General features: G+C 42.7%; 1 protein-coding gene across 1 annotated transcript in view; it reads right to left on the bottom strand.

Annotated features, from left to right (window-relative positions):
- WDR36 (WD repeat domain 36) overlaps window positions 1-26,929 on the bottom strand; it is a 67,875-nt gene that overhangs the window by 37,985 nt on the left and 2,961 nt on the right. Inside the window, exons 2-10 of the mRNA XM_030567194.1 lie at window positions 21,748-21,775; window positions 16,021-16,121; window positions 15,422-15,539; window positions 14,009-14,141; window positions 8,435-8,492; window positions 6,823-6,955; window positions 5,867-6,042; window positions 5,505-5,625; window positions 1,677-1,742 (exon numbers count right to left, since the gene is read on the bottom strand). Coding sequence (XP_030423054.1) covers window positions 1,677-1,742; window positions 5,505-5,625; window positions 5,867-6,042; window positions 6,823-6,955; window positions 8,435-8,492; window positions 14,009-14,141; window positions 15,422-15,539; window positions 16,021-16,121; window positions 21,748-21,775 — 934 coding nt within the window. The remainder of the gene's footprint in view (window positions 1-1,676; window positions 1,743-5,504; window positions 5,626-5,866; window positions 6,043-6,822; window positions 6,956-8,434; window positions 8,493-14,008; window positions 14,142-15,421; window positions 15,540-16,020; window positions 16,122-21,747; window positions 21,776-26,929) is intronic.

A 26,929-nucleotide genomic window follows, 5' to 3' on the forward strand; every position in this document is an offset into this window, starting at 1 on the left:
GTTGGAAGGTGTGCAGTAAAGGAGGCAGGAAACTTCAGGAAAAGAAAGGACAGTCTCATAATTAAGGCAGTTGAATGCTTCCCTGGAAAACTGATTCTATCCCTGCCTCTGTCACAGAGTCTGTATCATACTGGACAAGCCTCATAAATCAAACTTTTCACAAGTGGTCACTGTGTGTTCCTGGGAGTCTGACTTGAGACCCCGGAGCTCAACACACACAGCTGTAGCTGAAGTCAATGGGAACTGAGCTTTAAATATATATGTGCTGAAATATCATGCCTAGGAATCTCAAACTTAGTAGATGCTTTTGATCTCACTCTCTCTGTGCCTCAGTTCCTCATCTGTAAGGGAATAATGTCACCCCCTAACCTCCCAGGGGAGCTATGAAAATTGATTCAGGTTGTGAAACACTCAGATACTACAGGGATGAGCAACACAGAAAAGTCTGGGAAAATTAACACTTCTGTCTTCAGAGCAGGGTTTGAATAGTCTGCAGTAAATAAGGCCGAAGGCCACAAATTCAATGAGGAGGAAACAAAATATGGAATAGAAGCTCATCCAGTAAGCACCATCCGTTCTGTGTATTTAATGAGGCAGAGGGACTGTGGAGAAATATAGCATGCGATCGTGTATCATAATACATATACGAAAGGAGACCAAACAAACATTACACAGGCAAGCTTAATTCTTGCATTTCCTAACTTTTGAGTGCTTGACTCTGCAACTAACTTTTTTTAAATGCCGTTTCTGTGTGATAGGTATTTTAGATCTTTTCAGAAATGTTATATACTGTTTTTATATTGGAGTAGGAAATACAATCTAGTGATTAACACAAAAGAGTTGGAGTCAAGAAAGCTGAATTTCCTGCGAGAGTTTAGCAAAGTCTTAATCTTCGAACTTCAGTTCCTCTTAGGTAAAATTTGGATACTACTTCACATTTCTCAGGATGTCGTAAGGCTGAGCTTATTAATATACTTAGATATCACAAGTATTACAAATTCCCCAGAAAACAAATTTATGACACCACCAGATGACCACTTTTACAATTATTTTTATCTATGCACACTTGTAACCCCATTATATAATTTCAATTAGTAGAAAAGCAAGTTCCTCAGATGCAGTAGAAGTTACTTTCAAGATTATTTTTGTTAACAGACTAAATAAGGAACACAACATACTCCCAAAATGTAGTTCCACCAGGGGAAAAAAAAAAAAAAATGCTTGAAAGCCACTCAACCAGCTGCGAGGTGCTGTTGGAAAGTGAGAAGAGGAAGTGGACAGCCAGATTTAAGAGATACAGTCTAAAGGGTGAGGCGAAGAAAAAGTTTAATATTAAATATGTAAAAAATTTAAATAGTAAAAATGTCTACTATTCTATACTCCACTAATACAAGATAATTCATATTAAAAAACCTGGAAATTATTTCCCATAGTAGAATACCTAGTTCTAAAAAGTCAGTCTTTAGCAAATTAATTCTAATTAATTTAAAGTGTTCAACTATACTACCACACAAAGACACTTCAGTCACATGTGCTGTATGTAAAATGTGCTCTGAAGCTCACTGTGCCCTACAAGATATGCTTTGATACTTGTACAAATAGGAAAAACAAAGTTATGTCATTTTTAATACTATATTATGTAAAAATATCATTTGTACATTTGTTGTACTACTTACCGCGTCCTAAACTTTTATTGAACCTTTCATGCACTGTGGAAAAAGATTGCAAGGTTCCATCCTGACCTGATGGAACATTAAGAAAAAGAAAACTAAATACCTATCCATAACAATGTCAGCTTATGCCCAAGTCACAAAAATCAAAAACAGACATTTGAACAAAGATAAACCAGAATGCCATAGGAATAGTCAAGCAGTTTATGTCCAAATCTTGATATACAATAAACCCAGACAAAAACAACCTGGAGTTAGGGTTAAAAACACAAATTTACGTGTACAAAAACCAAAAAAAATCCACAAGCTTACAGTTATCCCAAAATAAGTGTTGCAAACCCAGGAAATGAATAAAAGCTAACCTTTAAAGTAACTAAAAAAGACTAAGGCATCAAAACACAGTTAAAGTACACAAATCAACCAAACCAACTCTGCCAGCTGCAGGGGGAAAAGATAAAAAGGAGCAGAGATGAATGAAAGCAAGGCTGCATGGGGTGGGGACCATACAAGGCAGGGGATGGGCATTACATGAGAAGGTTATTTCGGGAGCAGTGGAGCTGCTGGGGCAATCTTGGGCCACCTCGCTGCCAGCAGAAGCAGAGTTTGGGTGTGGGAGGGGGTAGGGGGCTGGGGCACAGGATGGGGTGAGGTGGGCTCTGGGTGGTGCTTACCTGGGGGGGCTCCCCAGAAGCAGTGACATTCTCCTCGCTCAGCCTCTAGGTGGAGGCATGGCCAGGCAGCTCTGCATAATGTCTCTGCCCAGAGCACTGGCTTCGCAGCTCCCATTCGCCAGGAACCGCAGACAATGGTACTTGCGGGGGATGCTGGCACTTCCGGGGAGCCCCCCAGGTACGTACCGCCTAAACCGCACCTCACGCTGTCCCGTGCCTCCGCTCAGAGCGCTGGCTTTGCAACTCCCATTTGCCAGGAACCACGACCAATGGGAGTTGTGGGAGCGGTGCCTGCAGCTGAGCAAGAGGGATGTCGCTGCTTCCGGGGAACCTTGGAGGAAGGGCCAGGTAGGGAGCCTGCCAGCCCTGCTGCCTCTCCCTTCCCCCACCCCTGCCCCGCACTGGTGGGGATCCCGGGCCATGCGCCGCCCCCCCAAGTTTTAGTCAGGGGTATAAAGTAAAAGTCATGGACAGGTCACAGGCTGTTAAGTTTTGTTTAATGCCCAACAGCCCATGACCTGTCCATGACTTTTATTAAAAATACCTGTGACTAAAACGTAGCCTTAAACTACAAAAAGAGCTAAGAGGACACAGCTGAGCTAAAACTCAACATGGACAACTACAAAGGCTCAGTCTCAGGCTGAGGTGATTGAGAAGGAACCGAGGGCCGTTTGACCACGCAGTGCTGTGTAACAATGGCATAAAAAACAAGGCTCAAGGGGAGGGGAGCAGGGAAATCAGGGTCTCTCTTGATGTTGAGATTTTCCCCAGTCAGAAAGCACTATGTACAAACCCAAGGACTTTAAGGTGGCTCTAGAAGCCTTAAGCCATGGAACACTCTATCCGTCTGGTCTGAGAACAGAGAAGTATCCTGAAATGGCAAGTCCTGAATAATATTCTGGGCTTCATGGGGGAGATCAGAAGACTAACCAGAATTTTTACTTAGCAACTGCAAAATCCGTGGTCCTAGCTACTGAGTTTGCGGTGATGTTCTTGCGACTAGTTTGCCCTCATTGACCAGAGAAAAGAACTCCTGCCTAGCCATCTCCAGAAGTAGGTTGCTGAACTTCTACATGGAGCCCCATAAATTAAAACTGTACCACCCCAGCAGAGCCTGTTGGTTAGCAATACACAGCTGCAAACCCTCCATGGAATAAATCTTTCTGCCAAATAAGTCCATACTTTGTGTCCTTTGATTTAGAGGCAGCAGTCAGATGTCCTTGTCACTCACTCTCATTAGCTGCCATGACTAATGAGCCCAGAGGTGGGTGGGTATAAAGGTACTCGAACCATTGGGTGCGCACATAGTATTTTCTCTTTGACCTCTTTGGAGGGACAGAGAGTTAATAATATGTCAATCAAATTATATGAGGACTCCCTGACCTGCATGGCCAAATCTGCAGCCACTCTCTTTCACAACTCCTCAGACTTTAAATTCATCCAGAGAAACCACATCATCTGGATAGGACAAAGAGAAAGCCAAGAGTGAGGAGACTGAAGCTCTCCTACATCTTCCTGATGTTTGGTTCTGGTCCTGGAACCGGATCCTGCAGACAGAGCAGACCAGTGTGTAGGCTGTCCCCAGATGATGCGCAGCCCTGTCCCCAGGGCACTGAATAGGCACAGTGAGGGGGGAGATCTGGAAACTAGGAAAACAAAGCGTCCCAAAATGGCTACTGGTACAAGGCTAGACCCCAGTGACCTAGCCACATTTTTTTGACAACTCCCATTGTGGGGTCTCAATGGTAGGCAGGGAGAGAGGATTCCTGAGGGGACCGACAGGTCCTGCTTCAGGCTTGTGAGACATAAGATCCCATCTCTAAGTGGTTCATTCAGTTAATATCAGGGACCAATACTGAGAACCTGGTGATAGAGGGAGCGTCATCATCACTGCAAGGTTCCCCTTGGAGGGTACGAATGGACTGACTAGGAAGTAGGCAACTTCGGTATCACAGGTTGGCCTGCTGGAGATGGTAAGGGATGGGACAATGGTGCTGAGGGAGACCAATACCAATGGAGACACCAGCACCAAGAGGCAGAGGCAGCAAGAAATTTGCTCAAGCACCTCCAGTGTAGTTGGCACTGAGGTGGTATCTTCTTATGGTGACAATGAAGCTGACGGTGCTGCTTCTGGGAGCAGGCTCAATGGTGCCCTTTGCAGCACTGAAACCAACTGTGCTGACTAGAGCACTGATTTGAGAGAGGAGTGCTTAGGTTTCAGATGCACTCAATTCAACATGTTCTCAACCCCTCTTACCAGACTTTAAGGGTAGAGATCTTCCCCTGCTCTGAGCCTCTTTGGAAGCCTTATATTTCTTCTTAGCACAGGCAAGAGACATTGGTGATCAGATTCCAGTAATGCTGAAGGTGCACTTCTCACTGAAGCTGCAGTACTCAGCATCAAGTCAGACCGGGCCGGCTTCGATGGAGGCCTGATTGCCAACTCCAACAGCAGGAATTTCACCCTAGCCTCCCTATGATTCTTCATTCTAGGCTTGAACTCCCTGCAAATCTGGCACAAGTCTTAATTCTGCTTTAGCCATGCACCTCAGGCAACTATAGTGAGAGTTGCTCACCAGCACAGGCCTTGAGCAAGAAGCACAGTGCTTGAAGCCCAGTGACTAGGGCATACCTTGGTGCCATCAGCAAAACCCTGAAACGGGAGGCGGAGGGGAAAACCAGGGTTTTTTTAAACATCAAAATCCTACAGCTATACTAACTACCAGACTACCTCTATTATATACATTATACACAAAGCTGAGAAAGAACTGTTCTGGTAATGAACAAGGGTTCTGATGACTGTCACGGGTGATCAGAAGGAACTAAGTAGGACAAGGAGCTGCTCTGCCCTTTACACAATGGTGCATGGCAGCAGAGGGAGCACAAGCCACCCAACAGGTACAGCTGAAGGAAAGTTTACAAACAACCAAATGCTAGGTGCAGACACCAAGCGAGGAATTCACATGAGCAATCACCCAAAGAATTACTCAGTACGCTTAATGTATCTAAATGATTAAATACAGTAATTTGCAATGCACTGTCAAAATGAAATTAAAGACGTTGCTAGACATATCTCTTATCACTAGCCAATAAGCTGAAAAGTGTATTTAAACAACAGAGTAGCACAAAATGGGTACATTTGAGAAGTTCAGAGGATTTCTACCTGCACTAAGAATTTGCTGTCCATTTTGCCCATGGTATCTGATTTTTGTTGGAGGAGCACTATGTCCCATACGGCACCTCAACAAACGGCCATTACCTCCAGGGCCATCAAAGATCCATATCTGCTCAAGAAATGCAAAGAAATGGGACATCAGTAAACATAACACTAACTCCTATTGAAAAAATAGATTGGAATAACATAGTTAGAAACAACAACCTGTCATGTTCAGTAACTTTGGTTTTACTGTACATGCTGATGCAACTGAAAAGAGCTATCTCAGTCAACACAAGTATTCATACTTTGGAGGACCACTGGAAAAAAATAAATTTACCACAATGGTAGTAGCAGGAAAAAAAGCTTACCTTTATAGCATTATCAGCACCATTAGTAACAAGAAGTGACTCTCCTTGGACAAATGACAAACCAGCTATTGCTGTGGAATGAGCATTTCGCATTTGACTAATTAGTTTCTTCTCTTCCAGATCCCACAGTGCAATGTGTCCAATAGGACTTCCAGCTGCCATGACTGGATGACCATCTGATCACAAAATGAAAGGGGGGGAGGGAGGGATTTATTTATTTATTTATTTACTATGCATTGCTTATAGCTTTCAATCAATCATTTTAACTTTTCAAAATTCATGTAAGCAAATCTCTCTCACAAAGATTACCATCAGAGGAAAAAATTCATTCCTAAACAGAACATAAAATTAAAGCAATCATTTATCATAGTGATCTAATTTTTAATAGAGAGAATGGAGCAGCACCATCAGTAATAGGACCAGAGGATATGCAGTATCAGATCAGACCAGGTATATCTAGTTTAGTATCAAGATCTGACAATGGCCAGTTCCAGATGCTTCAGAGGAAGATTCATGAAACCCCAAAGTGGATATTTAACTGGCTATCTTTAGATTTCAGAGTTAGATGAACGACAGGAATGGGTGCTGCTCACACATCTTAGAGCACAATTCTGCAGGAAGAGCCAAATCTGCTGTACTGGAGAATACTCTAACCTCTACTACTAGGCTGATCTGTTTTCAGTGAATGTTATTTCCTATTTATGAAATAGCAAACTGTTGCCATATAAAGATTTTAAACATTCCCCTGCAAGATCTGCAATTTTTCCCCAACTATATAAGAAAATATCACAAGTTTATTACTATCAGCCGTTGTAAACTTTAAAAAACCCCAAGACACAAAACCCCAAGTTTTGTGCCTACTATACATTAAAAATGTTTAATTTTTCTACTTTTCAATTAGTATTATTGTTTTAATTTGATCTGCATATATGACTAATCAAACTGCTAGAATTTACCTGTACGGAAAGATATTGCTGTGATGGGACCCCAGTCTTGCTGAAATTTCATCAGTGTTTCATCAAACTTAATGTTGTGCACAATGATATGACCAGACACAAGACCTATTGCAACTACATCTACTGCTGGTGCCTGTAAAAGACGGTTAAATGATGAGAGAGAAATTAAACAGATTCCTCTCCATCCGTCTGTATTTTTCCTATTAAAAAATAAGTTCTGCTAAATGCATTAATATATTCTCTAACTACATGACATATTACTACAACAACACTGCTTCATTCAGTGAACTGGCTGAATTTGCAAAGCACATGAGATATTTCTTCTTAGCAAATTAGGCAGGGATTCTGCTCCATTCTAGCCAAAAACTTACGTTTGAAATTACACAACATAAATTAAGAATAAAACTACTGAGTCTTTGGAATTGACCTGATTTCAGTATAACTCTGAGCAATTCAGCCTTCAGTGCACAGGAGCAACAATGTGCAGTGAAGTAGGAGGAAGTCTATGGATGTGCAACCAATGGGAGGGAATGCATTAATTTAGCATAAAAATAATTTAAGAAATACATTTAAGCAATTAAAAACTTTCCTATAAAAATATTTTTGGTAGATAACTGTAATGGATAAATGTTTCCCTTTAAATATGTTCAAATAAGTCTAGTAAATTTCACATCTGTTCCTTGTTCACTGTCCAACTTGTACACTATGTAAGGGAGGCAGTCTTACACAATGTGTGTGTTTGTGATACACAACTAAAATCTGTACAGTATAAAATATGCACATGGATCTCATTTCCTGACTTGAGTGCTTAATTTTGCAAACTTAGTTTCTGTATGGAATACGCTATATCAAGTTCTATGCAACCTACTTCATGGTCCATAAGCTCTTTCTATACCAGTACGTTACAGATATAGCAAGTTAACACCTGATATGTATGACATTCAAGTAAATTTAGGTCTAAAATAAATGGGTTAACCTTATAGTCAGGTACTTAATAAATCTTGCACTTCATTTCCTACTACATAGTATCAGTTCATTTATTTTAATCTATAATTGATCATTTGACCATTCTAAAGCATCAAAGAGATTGAACATGTTGCACTAAAAATACATTTATATGAAATTAAAATTGTTTGCAGAAGCTTGAGCAGCCGATGTTATAAGATACCCTCTGGTATCATACTTGTAGTTTGTTTTTATTTTGTTTGTAATAGCCCCGATTTTTCTTATTTTTGGAGTTGTTCTTTTCATTTTGGCAAAAGTTTGATCCCCCTGCCCTGATTTAAATAAAAATTAAAAAAAAAAACAATTCAGAAGCAAGAAACTGGCAACATAATTAAGCTGACCTACAGTACACCAATACCCTAAAAACTTAAGTAATTTAGGTAGTCCTTACTCAGTGGAGTAACCAAAATGAAGTTACAAAAGTTATGTGAGTTAGTAAGGGTTTACAGAGCTTGTCCCCTATATTGTATGCTTCTCCGAGCAGGGATATTATCTATACTCTCTGTACGCAATATGCACCTATAGCACTGTACAAGAATGTTAAACAACACTGACTGCTGTTCCATATCTACCTTTTATTAACCAATGAACTATCAAAACTACTAACCTGTTCGAGGATTGTCACACCCCCTAAGCCCCATCCTGGAAATGAGTATAAAAGTTTGCTGTGAAAAGAAAGTGTTTCAAAAATTACATTTAGAAAAAGTCTACGTCAAAACGAATGTCTAACAAGTACATCTAGAAAGAAGTATGACAGGGAATGAAGGCTAGCAGCATACATTTAAAAAAAAACCTATGGAATTTAAAAATTAGGGTAATATGATCATTTATATTGAAAAGCTGAAAACTATATTGGTGCATTCTGTCTTCAGGATACGACTATTTTCAGGCAGAGCAGTGGTAAAACTGAGTACAAAGGAAATTGTACACAAGGCCCTGATCATAGAATGCCTGAAGCATGAGAGGTGCATGATGTAATATTAGGGACTAAATGACATGACTGAGGATATGTACTGTCACTGTAAGCACCAATAAAAATATTTTGGTAAACATAACTAATAAAATTAAGTTTGGCTATCAAATAACGAAACTAAATGTTTAGTTTTGCATGCTATACAAAAATCATTCAATTTTTTTTCTTTTTTAAATTTGGGTTACAAGGCAGATTCACTTAAATCAAATTTAGAGCTCAATCTTGCACCCACTAACTGGTGCAGATTACCACAAATGCTCCCATTTATGCCATGGGGTTATCTAAATCAGTAAGCATTGAACTAGGCACCTGGCTCAAGATCAGGCCTTTAAAACATAATCGAGGATTCTGTTTACATACCAGTGTGAGATGCTGAAACAAGCCCAAGCAATGCATTCGTTTCAATCTTTTTAAACACAGAAATTTAAGAAAAAAATTATATTTTAATCCTATTTTTAGTAGTTTTTGTACAGCACTGATCGCACCAGATAGCTACCTTGAATAAAAATAAAATAGCAATGATATTATTGAAAATATGTAATTGCTATGAGACTAAAACCTTGAACCACATGACAAGTGTAAATTCTCATCAATTGTAGTCATATATATTTTCACATTTACAGAGTGTGTGCTCATCCAGGAGGTCTCCCAACCTAGCATGGGAAATAGCCAGCTCATGGAAAGATAGAGTACCAACATTTAAGTCAAACTTATTAATAGTGACTCAGCCACAGGCCATTGCGCCAAAACCAAATTACCATATTAAAATAAAACTTAACTAAATACAGATTTTTAAAGTATATTTTTAAAATACGTATAAAAACAAATTAAAAAGAACAAACTCATTAAAACTATATATAATTGAAGGGGTTAAAATCCATGTACATTTTATATAACAACCTGATATATGGATTGTGACAGCTCTTTTCCAGACCCAAAGTCCAGAGTTTGGTCAAGAGACCAGAGGCCTAGCAAGTCGTGATTAGCTAAGGGTATGGCTACACTTGCAAGTGCACAGAGCTGCCGCGGCAGCGCTCTGAAGTGCGAGTGTGGTCGCAGCACCAGCGCTGGGAGAGCTCTCCCAGCGCTGCACGTACTCCACCTCCCCATGGGGATTAGCTTACAGCGCTGGGAGCTGCACTCCCAGCGCTGCAGCACTGTTTACACTGGCGCTTTACAGCACTGTATCTCGCTGCGCTCAGGGGGGTGTTTTTTCACATCCCTGAGAGAGAAAATTGCAGCGCTGTAAAGAGCCAGTGTAGCCAAGGCCTTAGAGAACGCAGAATAAACAAGATAACATTGCCTTTGCCAAGATATACAGTAATGCCAGATGTTGAAGCAATAACTGAAAATCATGTTTCAATTTGAACAAAGAACCCCTGTTCCTATTGTGTTAGTTTCTTCTGTAGGGAGACGTTCTTCCCACAGATCCAACCCTGAGTTTATGAAAGGCTGGCACATAAGATGTGGCATCCTCTCACCTCCCTTTCTCAGGGACCAATGCCTGCCTTAAAACAGAAAAGGAGACAATCTTTATTGCCATATACTCTCACTGTTTCTTTAACGCCTAGGAATGTACTTGTTGGACAATCAAAGGAGTTGCTTCATTCCTATGGATCCTAAATCAGAATTCATTTTATACGAATAACATTTTATCAAATTATTAATTAAACGTTAACTTGCTAACTTGAGACCCTGGGTAGAGACATTATGTAACCTGTTAACCATTGGCTAATGTGCTATCTTGTCTTGCTGCAAAACCTATTCGGGGAAGTGGAACTGCCTACCCTGTCACTTTCCCCTGCCCAGGGAAAAATCTATATATTCTATTGTAATCAATTGATTGACAGGGTCTCCGAGCCTAATAAGCAAGGTGACACTCCACCAGCACTGTGCGTAATAAACTCCTATGCTTGACCTCTACATGGTTTGAATTTATGTTCCTTCAATAAATCACTGATTAACACTTATTTGGCCTGCACAGTCTTTAAAGAATTCAAGTTATTTTTAAAAATAATTAAGTTCCTAGCTCTGGCTGCGAAGATATTCTAAACATGTCCCAATGCAGTGGCAAGTCTGCAAGCAAATACAGATACTGTTTCAGTCAAAGGGTCAAATACCGCTTCCCCTCACACAGAAATGGAAGGCCCTAAAATACAGCAGAGCTTCCATTCTGCAAGGGTGAGAGAAAGGAGGGAAGAAAACATAGTAGTCTGTATAAGAGGACTCTACACAGTGGAGTTTTGTGGTTTGGAAGAAAGAGTGCAGATGAATAGCCTGGAGATTTGCCACCATATGAATTCAAACACCTAATCAGCCCACGATGCAAGAGAGATACAGGCCTACCAGCTACTACAAAAGCCATAAGTCGTAATTATGGCCTTTTGTATTAACGTGATTACTGAAAGTCAATGGGACTTGGTGTCCTCAGTGCAGAAGTCATTTTTGAAAACTGCATTTTGGAGAACTGGAATGTACAACTCCCTTCATCCCAACAACTTCTACAATGCAGTTACGTGTTTTTAATTTCAGATGCCTGTACTGGCAAATTGCGGCAACGTAAAAAAAGTTGAATCAACAACTGGGCAGGGCCCCCAGTCAGCAAGTCTCTTTCCCACCTTGAATTACTGTAGTGGAGTGTGAGGAGGCAGAAGCCTGGTTTACACTATGCATTTAAACCGAATTTAGCAGCGTTAAACCGATTTAACCCTGCACCCGTCCACACAACGATATAAAGGGCTCTTTAAACCGGTTTCTGTACTCCTCCCCGACGAGAGGAGTAGCACTGAAATTGGTATTGCCATGTTCGATTAGGGTTAGTGTGGCCGCAAATCAACGATATTGGCCTCTGGGCGGTATCCCACAGTGCACCATTGTGACCACTCTGAAAAGCCATCTGAACTTGGATACACTGGCCAGGTAGACAGGAAAGCCGAGCGAACTTTTGAATTTCATTTCCTGTTTGCCCAGAGTGGAGCTCTGATCACCACTGGTGGCGATGCAGTCCCAAATCCAAAAAGAGCTCCAGCATGGACCGTATGGGAGATACTGGATCTGATCGCTGTATGGGGAGACAAATCTGTTCTATCAGAGCTCCGTTACAGAAGACGAAATGCCAAAGCATTTGAAAAAATCTCCAGGCTATGATACACAGAGGTGCTGTGTGACAAGCGTAACAGAAAGCCAAAGAATCAGATGGACGCTCATGGAAGGAGAGAGGGAGGGAGTACTGAGGACTCCAGCTATCTCACAGTCCCCACAGTTTCCGAAAAGCATTTGCATTCTTGGCTGAGCTCCCAATACCTGTAGGGTCGAACACAATGTCCGGTGTGGTTCAGGGTACATCTCGCCTATTTACGCCCACCCCAGCCCCCGTGAAAGAAAAGGGGAAAAAATAGTTTCTTGACTTTTTTCAGTGTCACCGTATGTCTATTGCATGCTGCTATTAGAGGCAGTGCTGGGGCACTGAACAGCAGCATCCTCTCCTCTCCCCTCCCCGGTGGCAGACGGTACAGTACAAAACGACTGATAGCCGTCCTCATCATTCTGTGAGTGCTCCTGGCTGGCCTCGGTGAGGTCGGCCGGGGGCGCCTGAGTAAAAATAGGAATGACTCCTGGTCATTTCCCGCAGATGGTACAGAATGGCTGGTAACCATCTTCATCATAGCAACTGAGGGCTGAGCTCCATCAACCCCTCCTCCCCCCTTTCATGTCTAAGGAAAAGATTCTGTACTGCCTGGACTATCATAGCAGCGGGAGGCTGCCTCCCCCTCATTTTATCTCTCTAAAAAGTCAGTGTTTCTTATTCCTGCATTCTTTATTACTTCATCACACAAATGGAGAGACACTGCAATGGTAGCCCAGAAGGGTTGGGGGAGGAGGGAAGCAACGGGTGGGATTGTTGCAGGAGCACCCCATAGAATGGCATGCAGCTCATCATTTCTGCGGGATCTGACACGGAGCGGCTGTGCTCTCTGGTGCTCTGGTACACTGGTTCTCTAGTACACTTGCCCCATATTCTAGACAGGACTGACTCTATTTTTAGATAAAACATAAAGGAGGGAATGATCCGGGGAATCATTCCCATTTTTATCTTTGCACCACCGGCCGACCTCAGTGAAGGCCAGCCAGGAGCACCCCTGACAGCAGCAGACGGTACAGAATGACTGATAACCGTCATCTCATCGCCAATTTACAGTGGCATGACAGACAGTACAATAGGGATGGTAACTGTCTCTGCTACCTTACAAAGGCAAATGAATGCTGCTGTGTAGCGCTGTAGTACCGCCTCTGTCAGCAGCATCCAGTGCACATACGGTGACAGTGACAAAAGGCAAAACGGGCTTCATGGTTGTCATGCTATGGCGTTTGCCAGGGCAATCCAGGGAAAAAGGGCGCAAAATGATTGCCTGCCGTTGCTTTCATGGAGGAAGAAATGAGTGACAACATTTACCCAGAATCACCCACGACACTGTTTTTGCACCATCATGCATTGGGATCTCAACCCAGAATTCCAATGGGTGGGGGGAGACTGTGGGAACTATGGGATAGTTATGGGATAGCTACCCACAGTGCAACGCTCCAGAAATCGTCACTAGCCTTGTTACATGGACGCACACCACCGAATTATTGCGCTTTGTGTGGCCGCATGCACTCGACTTTATACAATCTGTTTTACAAAACCAGTTTATGTAAAATTGGAATAATTCAGTAGTGTAGACGTACCCATAATCTCAGTAGTGATCTCAGTCCCAAATCCTGCAGCAGGTACAAAACCTTGCTCCCCACACTCAGCTAGGCATATCTCCCTCCTCCTCATGGGCCCACTCAGTGGCTGGACAACAATTTTAAGGGGGAGGAGTTCTACAACTACTTCCTCTGCCATACTTCATCAGGCAGACAACTAGCTAAAATGCTGAGTGGGGTTGGGGTCAGGAAATGAAGGCAAGGAAGATTGCTGAAGAAACCTGCACAATCCCTATTACTTCACAGCAAAAAAATCCTGGCTTGAAAAATAGCATTTTCAGTCACATGAGAGAGGCAACTGTATTGCCCATATTTCTGAAAACAACACTGAGGGGCTCTTCTGCTGAAGGACTTAGAAAAAATAGACCTGTATTAAGAGATCATTTTATTTAGAAAATGTTAAAATGCTGAGTATAACTCCACCTAGAGAGTGAAATGTACTTAAAGAATAAAGAATCTTACTTGGATTTTATATTCCATAACTGCAGGCTTCCTTGTTCACTGCCAAGAAGAATTTTATTTAAGTAGGTACTTGGATGCATAATAGCAGAAACTGCAAAAACAGCCTTATCAAAATTCAGTTGTAGGTATTCTTCTGCAGACATAAGAAATTGCGTTAGTCATGCTGCCATTACAAACATTCCAAGTTAGCCATTCTTAGCAAATTTTTAAGAAATAATAATTTTATCTTTTACATGCACAAATAGGAAGAAGTCCTCACAACTGGGATTTCTTCCCTGAAAGCACCAGAAACCTCATATGAACCTGAGCCATCTCATAGCAAGTTATGTAGCTTACTTTATATTGCCTTGCAGAACAGATTTATATCATTATAAGGATTCTTATTGTGCTTTCTGAGCAGAACATCTCACTTGATTAGTATGTCTTCTGTTTACATTATAACAGTCTTGTTAATACATGAACTCCACCCTAGAAGTGTAGTAGTTATTTTAAAAATTGTTAAATGCCACAGACCACCATAAGAGAATCTGTCAGGCTAATGAGTCATTGGCCCAATACCAAAATTGGAGAATTCTTTGAAAAGAAAGAATTAAGCCACCAAAGTGTGATCCCACCTAACAGCGAGCCATCAAAATCTTATTTAAACTTGGCAAAATTAGACTTTATAATTTTTACAGATAATATTTTTAAGCAATTTTTTTCTATTATTATCTATTTAAATGTTCAAAAAGTTAAAAGCTTTATAACTTAAACATGTCAAAATACACAAAGTAAATGCCTTAAATCAAAACTCTAAGGAGTTCTCAAGCAGGACTTTTCTTACTCTGCATATCTGTAAGTTTTCAATCATCATTGATGGAAATATTTTTTCCACTGGTTGAGCACATATGGTGAAATCAACATTTATCGATAAAAATCAAATCCTGTCAAACCTATCCATTCAATAGCATAAAAGGCTACTGACAACTAGAAAAAAAACTCAGCACTTGATCTTTTTCTGCTGCCAAGACAGCAAGCTATTTCCATGCCATATCCAGTGTCATAGATAAAGGGACTGAAGAAATTTTAGGATTCCACGTGACACCAAACTTCATTCACCAGAACTCTCACGAACAAAGGGAATGTTAAGAGATACCAGTTATCCATAAGTAGACCTCTGCACTCACATGCCCCCTCCAACCCTTTTTCCTCCCCAAGTCAACGGAGCTTTGAATGGGTGCAGGGCTGCACCAATGAAGCTCACTGTAGGATCAAGACTTCAAACATTAATGCAACCACCATTTTATTTTGCCTTAAGGACATTAAGAACTCTGACATAAGCATTAAACAAATTGTCTTACATTATCAAATGCTTATGACTTTTATCATATACTACAGTTTGGACACTTACAGAATGAGGAAATAGTGACTCACCTTCTGACTGTACATCCCAAACAATAAGAACATTATCAATATCCACAGAGATGACATGATCACCAAATGGCAGCAAAAGGCGAATTTCTCCTTTGTGACCATCATATATATGAACCACCTATGATTTCAAAAGTACACATAACTTCAGTAAAACCTTTTCACATATTGTAACATTTTAGTATATTACTTGAACAATAGCAACTACCTGTAACAGAAACCCGTTAATATATATATTTTATCTAGTAAATATGCGCTTTTATTAAGCTTCATTTATGATAGCTTCCTTGGTACTGAGAAAGTGTACTTGGCATATCCTTTTTGCCATCATTTTAATTGTATTTTAACTTCTGTGTCCTGAAGATTATTTCTTTATCAGACTGCTGTCATTTTATAAGTGTCATAGCCCAACCACAGTAGAATTTGTCCTTAGAGCTTTTTTATTTTAACTTATCCATTATTATTGCTGAGCATTGTGAGGCTATTGTCCCCAAAACTCATGAAATTAAATTACAGTTGATATGAATAAGTAACTTAAATAAGAAAACATATCAATATTGGCTTACTGTCTGGTTATTACACAATAAATAAGTTATATAAACCTCTTTGTTCCGGGCAAAAGCGTGGAGAAGATTGCCATATGATGCAAAGACCAACATTCTGTCTGCTGCCAAACAAGTAATGTCTTGTAATAAAGCATTACCTATGAATAAAGAGGGGAATAAGTTTGATAATTTTCATTTTCATAACAAAAACTAATGCCTTACAATGTATCAACGCATTCATGGTTGCAAACTACCAATAACAAATTAAGGTACATCAGGAAGAGATGATTATCCAACACTGTCTTTGGGCAACAAGTGGCTAAATTATGAGAAATGTTTTCCTAGGAGTGAACACAATGAGAAAATATGTAGGAAACACTGTGCGTTAGGGCATGAATTTTTTTTTTTTTAAATGAAGATATACTTATCTCTTAGAACTTGAAGGAATCCTGAAGGGTCATTGAGTCCAGCCCCCTGCCTTCACTACCAGGGCCAAGTACTGATCTTGCCCCAGATCCCTAAGTAGCCCCCTGAAGGGCTGAACTCACAACCCTGGGTTTAGCAGGCCAATGCTCAAACCACTGAGCTATCTCTCATGTCTGCATTATACATGACAGAAGCTACCCAAAAATAATATTTTCAAGATTACTACAGCCCAAGAACAGCCTTTTAAAAGAAAACTGAATGCACCTTAAGACTGGGCATATAATACAAGTGACACAAAAAAAGTGTCAACTATTTTTGTATTTGTCATCAAGTCTTAAGAGAGCTACTAGCGCTGCCTATACTTAAGGTTGCTTGACACATCCCATTATAAAACCCCCACTTTCACTGGCTAATACCTTTGCCAGCCTTAAATCATTTGGACTGAAACTTCCCATGATGAGCGTCTGCTTCAGGTTAACTACTTCTTAACAAGTTTTAGTTAACACAGTTTAAATGTTTCCAAAAATGAGATTACTAGAACACACATTGTTTTGAATATATTAATTTCCCCCCCCCACAACGGTTTCATTTGGAAGCTCTAATGCATCCATGCTTTGGAGTAGGGACTCAAAATCTGGAAGGGCGGGTAGGGTTAGCAGATTCTATCTGTACTGAACATGCTTTAATGGGGAGCTGCAAGTTGAGTAGGACTTTCCCTGTATTTATTCTGCCCGCAATTAATCAGGCTTCTGGGGCACTGGGCACAGGAAGAGAAGAGAGAGACTGAGTTCACAAGAGAGACAATGCTCCTGCTGCTTGTGCCCAGGCAGTAAGGAGGAGGAAGCAGCCACACTGAAATGCGGAGGAATGAGGCTTGAAAACACTTAAAAACAGAGGCTGGCATACCTATGGTGCTGAGAGATATGAAAAATCCACACCTCGACTGTCGTAGCTAAGCTGACACAACCCCAAGTGTAGATGCAAGTAGGTCGATGGAAGACTGCTTTCCTTGACATAGCTATATCATTTGGGGAAGCTGTGCTTCTACACTGACCAAAAAACCCTTGCCATCACTGTAGGCCTGCCTCTACAATATGGGGTTATGGCGACATAGCTACAACAGCATAGCTATGTCACAACAGTCCCTGTAGAAATGGCCTGAGAAATGGGGTGGGAGTGGGTGTTGCAGGAGACAGAGGAGAGGTGAAGCTGATAGGGGAGTGAATAAGGCTGATCCAAGTAGGTGGAGCAGGAACCTATTGTGTGGGGGACGGCTTGCATAGGATCGTGGGCAGCAGGAGTCTGGAGGAGTGGACAGGTGCAGAAAGTACTCTTGAGGGAATTCTGCACCTAAAAATTATGCACACAATATTTTAAAATTCTGCAAAATTCAGCAGATTTTATTTGTCAACAAATAAATGTGGTTCCAGCATGCCAGTGGGGAACACAGGCCACTGGCTGCACTGAGGTGGGAGGGCTCTCTCAGTGGTTTGAACATTGCCCTGCTAAACCCAGGGTTGTGAGCTCAATCCTTGAGGGGACCTGTAAGGAGGCACCCTGGCTCCCCGCCGCGCCTGAGAGGGACGAGCCAGAGAAGGTGCCTCAGTGGGCGGAGTCAGCACTGCCTGTCCCTGCCCCCCGGAAGTCAAGGGGCGGGACAGGAAGCATAAAAGCCCGGCCCCAGCACTCAGTTGGGAGCAGGCTGTCGGAGAGGACAGACGCTGGTGCCTGGGCTCCCACCGGGCCCAGCCTGCCCCGCGCCCACTACCCAGAGGAGCGCTGGCCGGACCTGCCCCGCGCCCACTACCCAGAGGAGCGCTGGCCGGACCTGCCCCGCGCCCACTACCCAGAGGAGCGCTGGCTGGACTTGCCTCAGACCCGGTACCCGGAGGAACGTCAGCCTGACCTGCCGTGTGCCCGATACCCCGAGGAGTGGCCTGAGCTTCCCCACGACCGGTACCCGGAGGAGCCCATGGTCTGGGACCCCCCAGACGATGCCGGCAAGGACCAGGTACCCAGAGAGGGGGAGGTTGGAAGTGGCCCGGGGGTAGCTGACCCTGGTTTGGCTCCTGAAGAGCCCAAACCCATGTCAGTGTGTTGCGGCCAGGATCCCCACTGACCGCAGCGGGTCTTGACCGCTGCTAGGGCCCCGGGCTGGAACGCAGTGGAGTGGGAGGGCCTGCGTTCCCCCTGCCACCCGTAACCGGGTGGCAGACTCCCCCTCTTCTCGCCTATTGCCACTGCTCTGCCCGGATCCAGAGGACCAGAGCTAACTAGACTTGTGTTTGGTGCCCCACCCGAACCAAGGGCTGGGCCCCTTTGACTTTGCCACTGCTCTGTCCTGATCCAGAGGGCCAGAGCTAACTAGACTTGTGTTTGGTGCCCCGCCCGAGCCAAGGGCTGGGCCCCCTTTGACTTTGCCACTGCTCTGCCCTGATCCAAAGGGCCAGGGCTAACTAGAACTTTTACTGCCCCGCCCTGTGAAGGGCCTGGGCTGTTACTGTGTTTGCTCAGCCCCTGCTAGAGGCCTGAGCTTGAACTGCTACTGCCCTGCCCTGCCCAAGGGCCGGGGCTTATTTACTTTGAGAGCCCCGACCCTGGCTAGAGGGCCAGGGCTCTACCTTGTTTACAGACCCTGTACCCCCCTCAACACCTGCGGAGGGGCTAAGCCTACCCGGACTGCGGCGTGCTAGGAGGCGCCCTGGCTCCCCGCCGCGCCTGAGAGGGACGAGCCCCAACACAACTGGCTTACAGGGCCATTTAAGGAAACTGGGGTAAAAATCTGCCTGGGGATTGGTCCTGCTTTGAGCAGGGGGTTGGACTAGATGATCTCCTGAGGTCCCTTTCAACCCTGGTAGTCTGTGATTTTTGTCATCACCCTAAACCTCCCCCTCCCCCAGTACAGGGAACAGCCAGTGAGGCTGCAACTGATCCTGACACAGTGAAAGGGCTGGGCCTGCCCCAGAAACACTCCAGGACCCTGCCCTTCTGCACCAGATGAACCAGGTGTGGGCGAGCAGGCTCATCCCAGCAGGATCCAAGTGTGGAGGGGCTTAGTGTGGGTGGATCCAGGTTTGGTGTGAGAGGTTTCGTTATGGGGCAATCTGGGAACAGGCAGCTCAGTGGGAGATCTGGATGCATGGGGGCTTGTTGAGAGGGTTCCAGGTGATGGAAGAATGGAACTCTGCAGCAGATCCAGGTGAAGGTGGTTGGGGCTTAGCGGGGTATAGGGGTGTGTCTGGGTGTGGGGGGCCCAGGTGCAGGGGGAGTGGAGCTTGATGGGGTGGGGGCCCAGGTGCAGCTGGTTGGGGATCAGTGGGGTGGGGGTCTGGGGGGCAGGGCTTGTCAGAGTGAGGGTTTGATGGACCTGCTTCACAGGAGAGCTCCAGCTGCTGCCAAGCAGATGCTGCATGCCAGGCTTCCACTTCCCCCATGATTCCTCATCCTTCTCCCCACACTCCCCTCCCCTTGCCCTATTCCACCTTCTCTTCCTTCCCCCTACCCCCTCTCACATATGCACCGACTTCCCCTCTTTCCCATGGATGCTCGACCCCTGTTCCTAGCCCCACCCCAATCCATCCCTTGAGGCCTTGCCCTGCCCCCACTCCAACCCCTTCCCCAAAGTCTCCACCTCCTCCCTGCCCCTATTCCAACTCCTTCCCCAAATCCCCTCCCGGGCCCTGCCTCTTCCCTCAAGTGCGCCACGCTCCTCCTGGAGCATGCTAATGCTGCCAAACAGCTGTTTGGCAGCGCTCAGGTGGAAAGCACTGGGAGGTAGGTGGAGGAGAGGGGACATGGTGTGCTCAGGGGAGGAGGAGGAGGGATGGGGCAAGGTGAGCTTCGCTGCTGGTGGGTGCAGAGAGGGACGGTAATGGTCCAGGGCACAGGAATAGAAGGAATTACTAGAGAACATTCCCCTCCAAAATCCAGAGTGGAATCCAGGAGTCCTGAGTTTTTACATACCTTTACTGGCAGCAAATAGCTCTGATACCCAATGGCAAAGTATTTATCATCCCCCGTTCTAATGACTAGCTCAGAAAGAAGACAGCCTTCTGCTGTTATCAGTTATTATGGTAGCTCAAGTGATAGAAATCTGAACCCTGAAACCTGCTGATGACCCAATCTGGGGGGTCAATAGGTTCCACATGACTGAATTTCTGGATTTTCTTCTTTTCAATTCTACGAAATATACATCCCCCAAAAAAACATTAAAAGAATGTTAAGGTTGCAAAATCAAGCACTCAGGAGTTAGGAAATGCTATGGTTGCCTGTGTACCCTGAATTAGGATTTCAGGTGCACGTACGCATTACAGTACAGTCTAAGTATATGATCACATACTAGTTTTCCTCCACAGGACCTCTGCCTCATTCAGTAAACAGGATGGATGAGATTCAAGGAAGTAATCAAGGCTGTGTAACTTGTTGTCTAACGGACCCCTGCTTTCATTTGCTGTGAGTGTTGCAAGATGTGTAGTGAATGGGTCAGGAGATTGCCGGAAGAGAAAGGATGGTTCACTGTTAAGGTAGATGAATGCCACCCTGGGTAACTAGATTCTACCCCTGCCTTTGATACAGAGTTCATATGGGATAGTGGGCAAGTCACTTAAACCAAACTTTTCATGGTTTTGGCCTCTAATTGTATGTTCTTCATTTTCTGAGTGCCTAAAGTGAGATACCTGCACTTAGATTTACAGAAGAGCTGAGCACTCAAGTGCAAATGAAATCAACTGCAAATGCAACTGTGCTTTGAAAATATGAAGTACTTTAAAAATGCTAAGTTCACTTAAAAACAAACAAATCACACGTTAAGTGTCAAGTTGGACACCCAGATTTATTAGGCACTTTTGGCCTCAATTCTCTGTGCCTCGGTATCCCAATTGTACAACTACCTATAAGAGCGTTGTGAAGATAAACACATTAATGTGTCGAAGCACTGAGATACTATGGGTGAGAGCTCCACAGAAATGGCCATGAGGGAATGAGTAAATCTATTTTCAGTTCGGGGTTTGAATAGTTTGTTATATAAGACCTGGGGCTACATGTAGGTTAAGAAATCTTGAATATCTACCCATTCACTGAACGAGGGTGGTGTACTGTGGAAAGATGTGATAATCTAATTCAAGACTTTCATAGCAGATACCAAGGGTGCAAAATTAAGGTTGCATGGGCAATCTTAATTCTGGCATTTTCTGACATTTAAGTGCTTGAGTCTACAACCTTAATATTATTTTAATATACTTTCTCATAGCTAGTTATAGATGAGATTTGCTTCCTATTACACAATTCATGTCTATACAGATGTGTTAGCTGTTTGGAAAAAAAGTAATTTGCATGATGTAGAACAAACTGTATACTTACTAACAGCAACTATACCAAGTTTCTTTACCTGTAAAAAAAAACAAAAAGATAAATCTTTAGTAGTTTTCTGCTCTGAATTTCCTACAGATACTAATCCAGCATTCTAGAAACATTAGCATTTGCAAATTCAGAACTATGCATGAAAAAGGTGCTCCTGCACTTTAGAGCCATGATCTGACTAGAAATCAGTGTGTAAAACCCCAGCAGACACAGAGACAAATACTCTCAATCACTGAACTTCTTCATAATCATCTCATCTGGGAGACAAGATTTGCCTTCCCCAGCATGGAGCAGGTCCTTAACCTAAAGGCACACCAAGATCTGAAGAAGATTCTGTGGATAGCAAAACATCTGCAACAGGCTGGCATATATATACAAAAGTAGTGGGTGGCTAGATCCACAAATGTCTTAGGCACCTAACTACCACTTTAGACACTCCTCAAATCCAACATTTAGGTGCCACTGAGATCTTCAAAACACATGCTCAGCTGCCATCTAATTCTTTAGGCACCCAAGTCCCCATATGCCTTTCCATCATTAAAGTTCCCCAGGAATCTAAGTTTCTGCCAGCAAGCACATGGACAGTTGCCTCAGTCTATGTGCCCAAACGCCTATCTCATGCCTAAGCCACACTGGGATCCTCAAAGTGGCTCTCCACACCCACAGTGCCCCATCTAGTAGGTAGGCATTCTCTGACCATACCAAAGCCAACACAAACAACTGGAGGAGAAAGTATAAGAGGGGGCATCACTCCTAACTTTTAGGCCAGCAGTGAGAGCACTAACCTGGGATGTGGAAAATATAAATTAGATTTTCCCCTCCACAACCTTCATGTGGAGAAAGAATTTGAACACAGGTCTCCAACATCCCACATAAATGTTCTAACTATTGGATTTTGGGGGTGGGGGGGTGGCATGCACACACTAGGAATGGCTTAGGTGCCTCACTCCAGGAGAGAGCTCAAGACTATCAATCCTAAGTGGAGACAGGCATCTCCCTCCAGCCCAGACTTACATACTTGAGTCTTTTGAGGGGCATCCACAGCATTTCCTATTAACTAGCTTTCAGGCTTTTCTTCGGCACTTGTTTCTGCCCATGCACTGTACAGGGAGCCTAGGTGCCTTACGAGGCTCTGGATTGCCCTGGGTGGTACTACAATCCTGAGTGTCGCAAATCTAAGTCCTATTGTGGATCTAGCCCTGGACTCAAATACTGTTCTGTGTCATGTATCCTCTTCTCATATGACACTACAATTCATCAGAAAGCCATGTCCCCATTGACCCTGTGTTCGTGACACATATATATTGGCCTCTACTGAGCAAAGCCCTAACCATGTGCTTAAACTTATAGGACTACTCAAATGCTAAATTTAACAAGACTACCCATGTGCTCAAAATTAAATATACACCCATTTTGCTGGGTTGAGGCCTCTTTTTTCCATATCATTCACTGTTCCTGCTTCATTCTAAGATGCCCCCTGCAAATCAGTACCTGTGAAATTTGATTATAATACAAGTCCTGGAATATGTTACATTTTTAGATTTAAGTAGTAATTTGAAAAGTAAGATTTATGATATTCTGAAAGGTTTTAGTTATCTGTGTAAATTCAAGCATAAAAACTAGTACTGAAGTATAATTGAATTTGTGAAGACTGACTTGGGTTGTTAATATAGTCACTTTCGATTTAGTCTTTACTCATTATTCCTTTTCTATATATTTGAGGAAAATGTGGAGACTTTAGTGCTCAGAAAAAATAAGGAATTGATAACATAGTCCTCATCCTGCAAACATATGCATAGCTTTACTCATATGAGTAGCCCTATTAAAGTTTATGGGACTAACCATCAAATTAATATTACAGATTCGCTTAAATTTTTGCAGAATTCAGGCTGTAAATTGGAGTCAGTCATTCATATAGCAGGTGATCTTTGCAAATTTTCTCCACACTAATGTGTCTATAAACCAGAGTTCTGATCTGAAACACGTCTACTACCCTCTATATCTGGGCTTCTCAACTCTGTGTGATGGTTTGGGGTATGGTGGGTGTTGATTAAAATCAACCATTTAAATCATGTTTAAATCACCAAGTGAAAAGTTACAATTAAAATGGATTTTAATCAATTTTCATTAGTACTTCAGTTATTTTCAAAAGAAAGTTGCGTTCTCATTGGTTAATATAACTATTAAAGCATGTTGATTTACAATTAAATAGAATCTTTGTATATTGTTTTGCTACCTAGTATGGTACACTATAATTATATACATTTACAGTAACTCCTCACTTAAGCAAGAGGGCATTAACATTATTTCGATGTTACGTCCCTGCTGTATTACAGAACATGCTTGTTTAAAGTTATGCAATGCTCTCCTATAACATCGTTTGGCTGCCTGCTTTGTCCACAGCTGAAAGACCCTGTATCAGTTCCTCTACAGCCCCCAGCCCCAGCACCTCCTCCCCGCTGGCAGATCCCATGGATCAGCACCTCCTCCTGCTCCCCCCACCTCCTATCAGCTGTCTTGCGGTGTTCAGGAGGCTGGGGGGAGGAGCGAGGATGCAGCGCACAGCCTTCTCCTCCCCTGTCGGCAGCAATCTGCGTTGCGGCATTCCGGAGGCTAGGGGGAGGAGGGAAGAGCAAGGACATGTCATGCAGAGTAGAGGAGGAGGAGGTGGAGCAGGGAAGGGGAGAAGAAGCGGGTTAAGGCTGGGGGCTTGGGAGAACGGTGGAGCGGGTGGACCGAGGGTTGAGCCCCCAGCAAAGTCGGTGCCTGTGCTTGGGAAGCTGCTGCTGCGAAAGGTTCTTCTCCTAGCCTACTGCATCTTCAGCCTCCTTGCCTGCCTTGTCCGCAGTGCCAGTGGGCTGTGCCTGTGTGGGGGCACCTCCCAAACTATAGTACAGTACCTGTATTAAATTGCTTGTTTTAAATGTATATGCCTTTTTTCTGGCAAAAAATTTTTTCCCTGGAACCTAACATGCCCACCCCCTTTACATTAATTATTATGGGGAAACTGGATTTGTTTAACATCGTTTTGCTTAGAGTCACATTTTTCAGGAACATAATTACAACGTTAAGTGAGGAGTTACTGTATTTAAGCAATTATATAGCTTAATATTTTCAGATTATTAATTGTATATTTTAAGTATGTTAGAAAATGGTGAATGCTATATTGCTTATTTACTATAATTAACATTTGCTCATGATTTGTGTGAAGCTGCATTAGGATGGTAACTGGAATTTAATTAAACACAGAACAGCACATAAAAATATATTTTATTAAACAAAACTACCTTAAATGTTTTGTAGATAAGCTTATCCTACCAAGATGTGTTTCACATTTACAACTAAATTATTTATTAAACAGCGAGATTAAGGATTGTCAGGGAATTAAACTGATTTCAGGTCAGCCTGGGAAAATTTTTAGATATGCGTAGATGAAAGTGACCAGAGCTTAAGGTCCTACTTGCCTAAATTTCTTGAAAATTGGGCAGTCTCCTAAATTCCTTTGCCAGTTTCTTGCATCCAGTATCACAACCCCTGACTCCCCACATAGGATCAAGCCCTTAATACAGTACATGACCTATTGTGTCATTTACAAAGCTTGACTTTAAAATAAAAAGTTTTCCCTAATATCTTCCTTATACAGAAAAGCAGCTTTTAATTCAAAGTTTTTGACAGAAGCTCATTACAATAAGTTTGTCTTAATATTTTGTATTAAATTCATTTCATTTTAAAACAGATTTTTTCAAAATAACAATTATAATTTAAGTAACAACATAAAAAATACAATAAATAAAATCAGACTTAAAAAAACTCCTTCCCAAAATAAACAAACAAAAAAAAATCCATTTTTATCCACCCTGGTTTGGACCAGTGGGTGGAACATGTGAATGGAAACTTGTACCAAGATCTTTAGGGATGAAAGTTCAGTGAGCACATTAAATCAAGCATCCCTTTCCCAGTGGCACATTCTATACCAAGGAAACAATGATTTAATGAAAATTAAGGATATACCACACCATGTGAGAGACTGGTTCTGGGGCTGTAGAGATAGGTAAGCGATAGTATGAACTCATTTTGACTATGTGGGAAGGACCGATCCCTGGTGCTGTCAGTGTTTCAGCACAGAGCAGGAGTATGGAGAAAAAACATCATGCGGGAACAGACTGCATTCATGCATTTCAGCCTCAGAATTGTTCACAAACTTTTCACTTTGATTATTTGCTCCTTCTGGTGCATGACTGATTATATGTTATTGCTCCTGCTCCTTAATTACATGGCACACTTTTAAAACATGAGGACAACAGATTCCCAAACAGGTTCATGAATAAATAAGTAGTCAACTGAATACAGGTGATGAACTAATAACATGATTCCATGAATACCAGTGAACTCAACTCAAACAATCAACCGGAAGGGACCTCAAGAGATCATCTAATCCAGTCCCCTGCACTCAAAGCAGGATTAAGTAGACCATCCCTGATAGTGGTTTGTCTAGCCTGTTCTTAAAAACCTCCAATGATGGAGATTCACAACCTGCCTAGGCAATTTGTTCCAGTGTTTAACCACTGTGACAGTTGGGAAGTTTTCCCCAATGTCCAACCTAAACCTCCCTTGTTGCAATTTAAGCACATTGCTTCTTGTCCCATCCTTAGAGCTTAAAGAGAATATTTTTTCACCCTCCTCCCTTTTATGTACTTGAGAAGACTGCGGGAGGTGGGGGAAACAGTTTTCTTCTCCAAACTAAAAATACATTTTTTTTCAGTCTTCCCTTAGAGATCATGTTTTCTAGACCTTTAATCAGTTTTGTTGCTCTTCTCTGGACCTTCTCCAATTTGTCCACATTTTTCCCCAAAACGTAGTGTCCAGAACTGGGCACAATACTCCAGTTGAGGCCTTATCAGCACAGAGTAGAGCAGAAGACTTACTTCTTGTGCCTTGCTTACAACACTCCTGCTAATGACTGGTTTCAGAGTAGCAGCCGTGTTAGTCTGTATCCGCAAAAAGAACAGGAGTACTTGTGGCACCTTAGAGACTAACAAATTTATCTGAGCATAAGCTTTCATGGGCTACAGTCCACTTTAGCAGATGCACAGAATGGAACAAATAGTAAGGAGATGTATATACACATACGGAGAACATGAAAAGGTGGGAGTTGCCCTACCAACTCTAAGAGGCTAAATTA

This window comes from Gopherus evgoodei, chromosome 6 (assembly GCF_007399415.2).
Source record: "Gopherus evgoodei ecotype Sinaloan lineage chromosome 6, rGopEvg1_v1.p, whole genome shotgun sequence".
In the NCBI taxonomy this organism is placed as follows: Eukaryota; Metazoa; Chordata; order Testudines; family Testudinidae; genus Gopherus; species Gopherus evgoodei.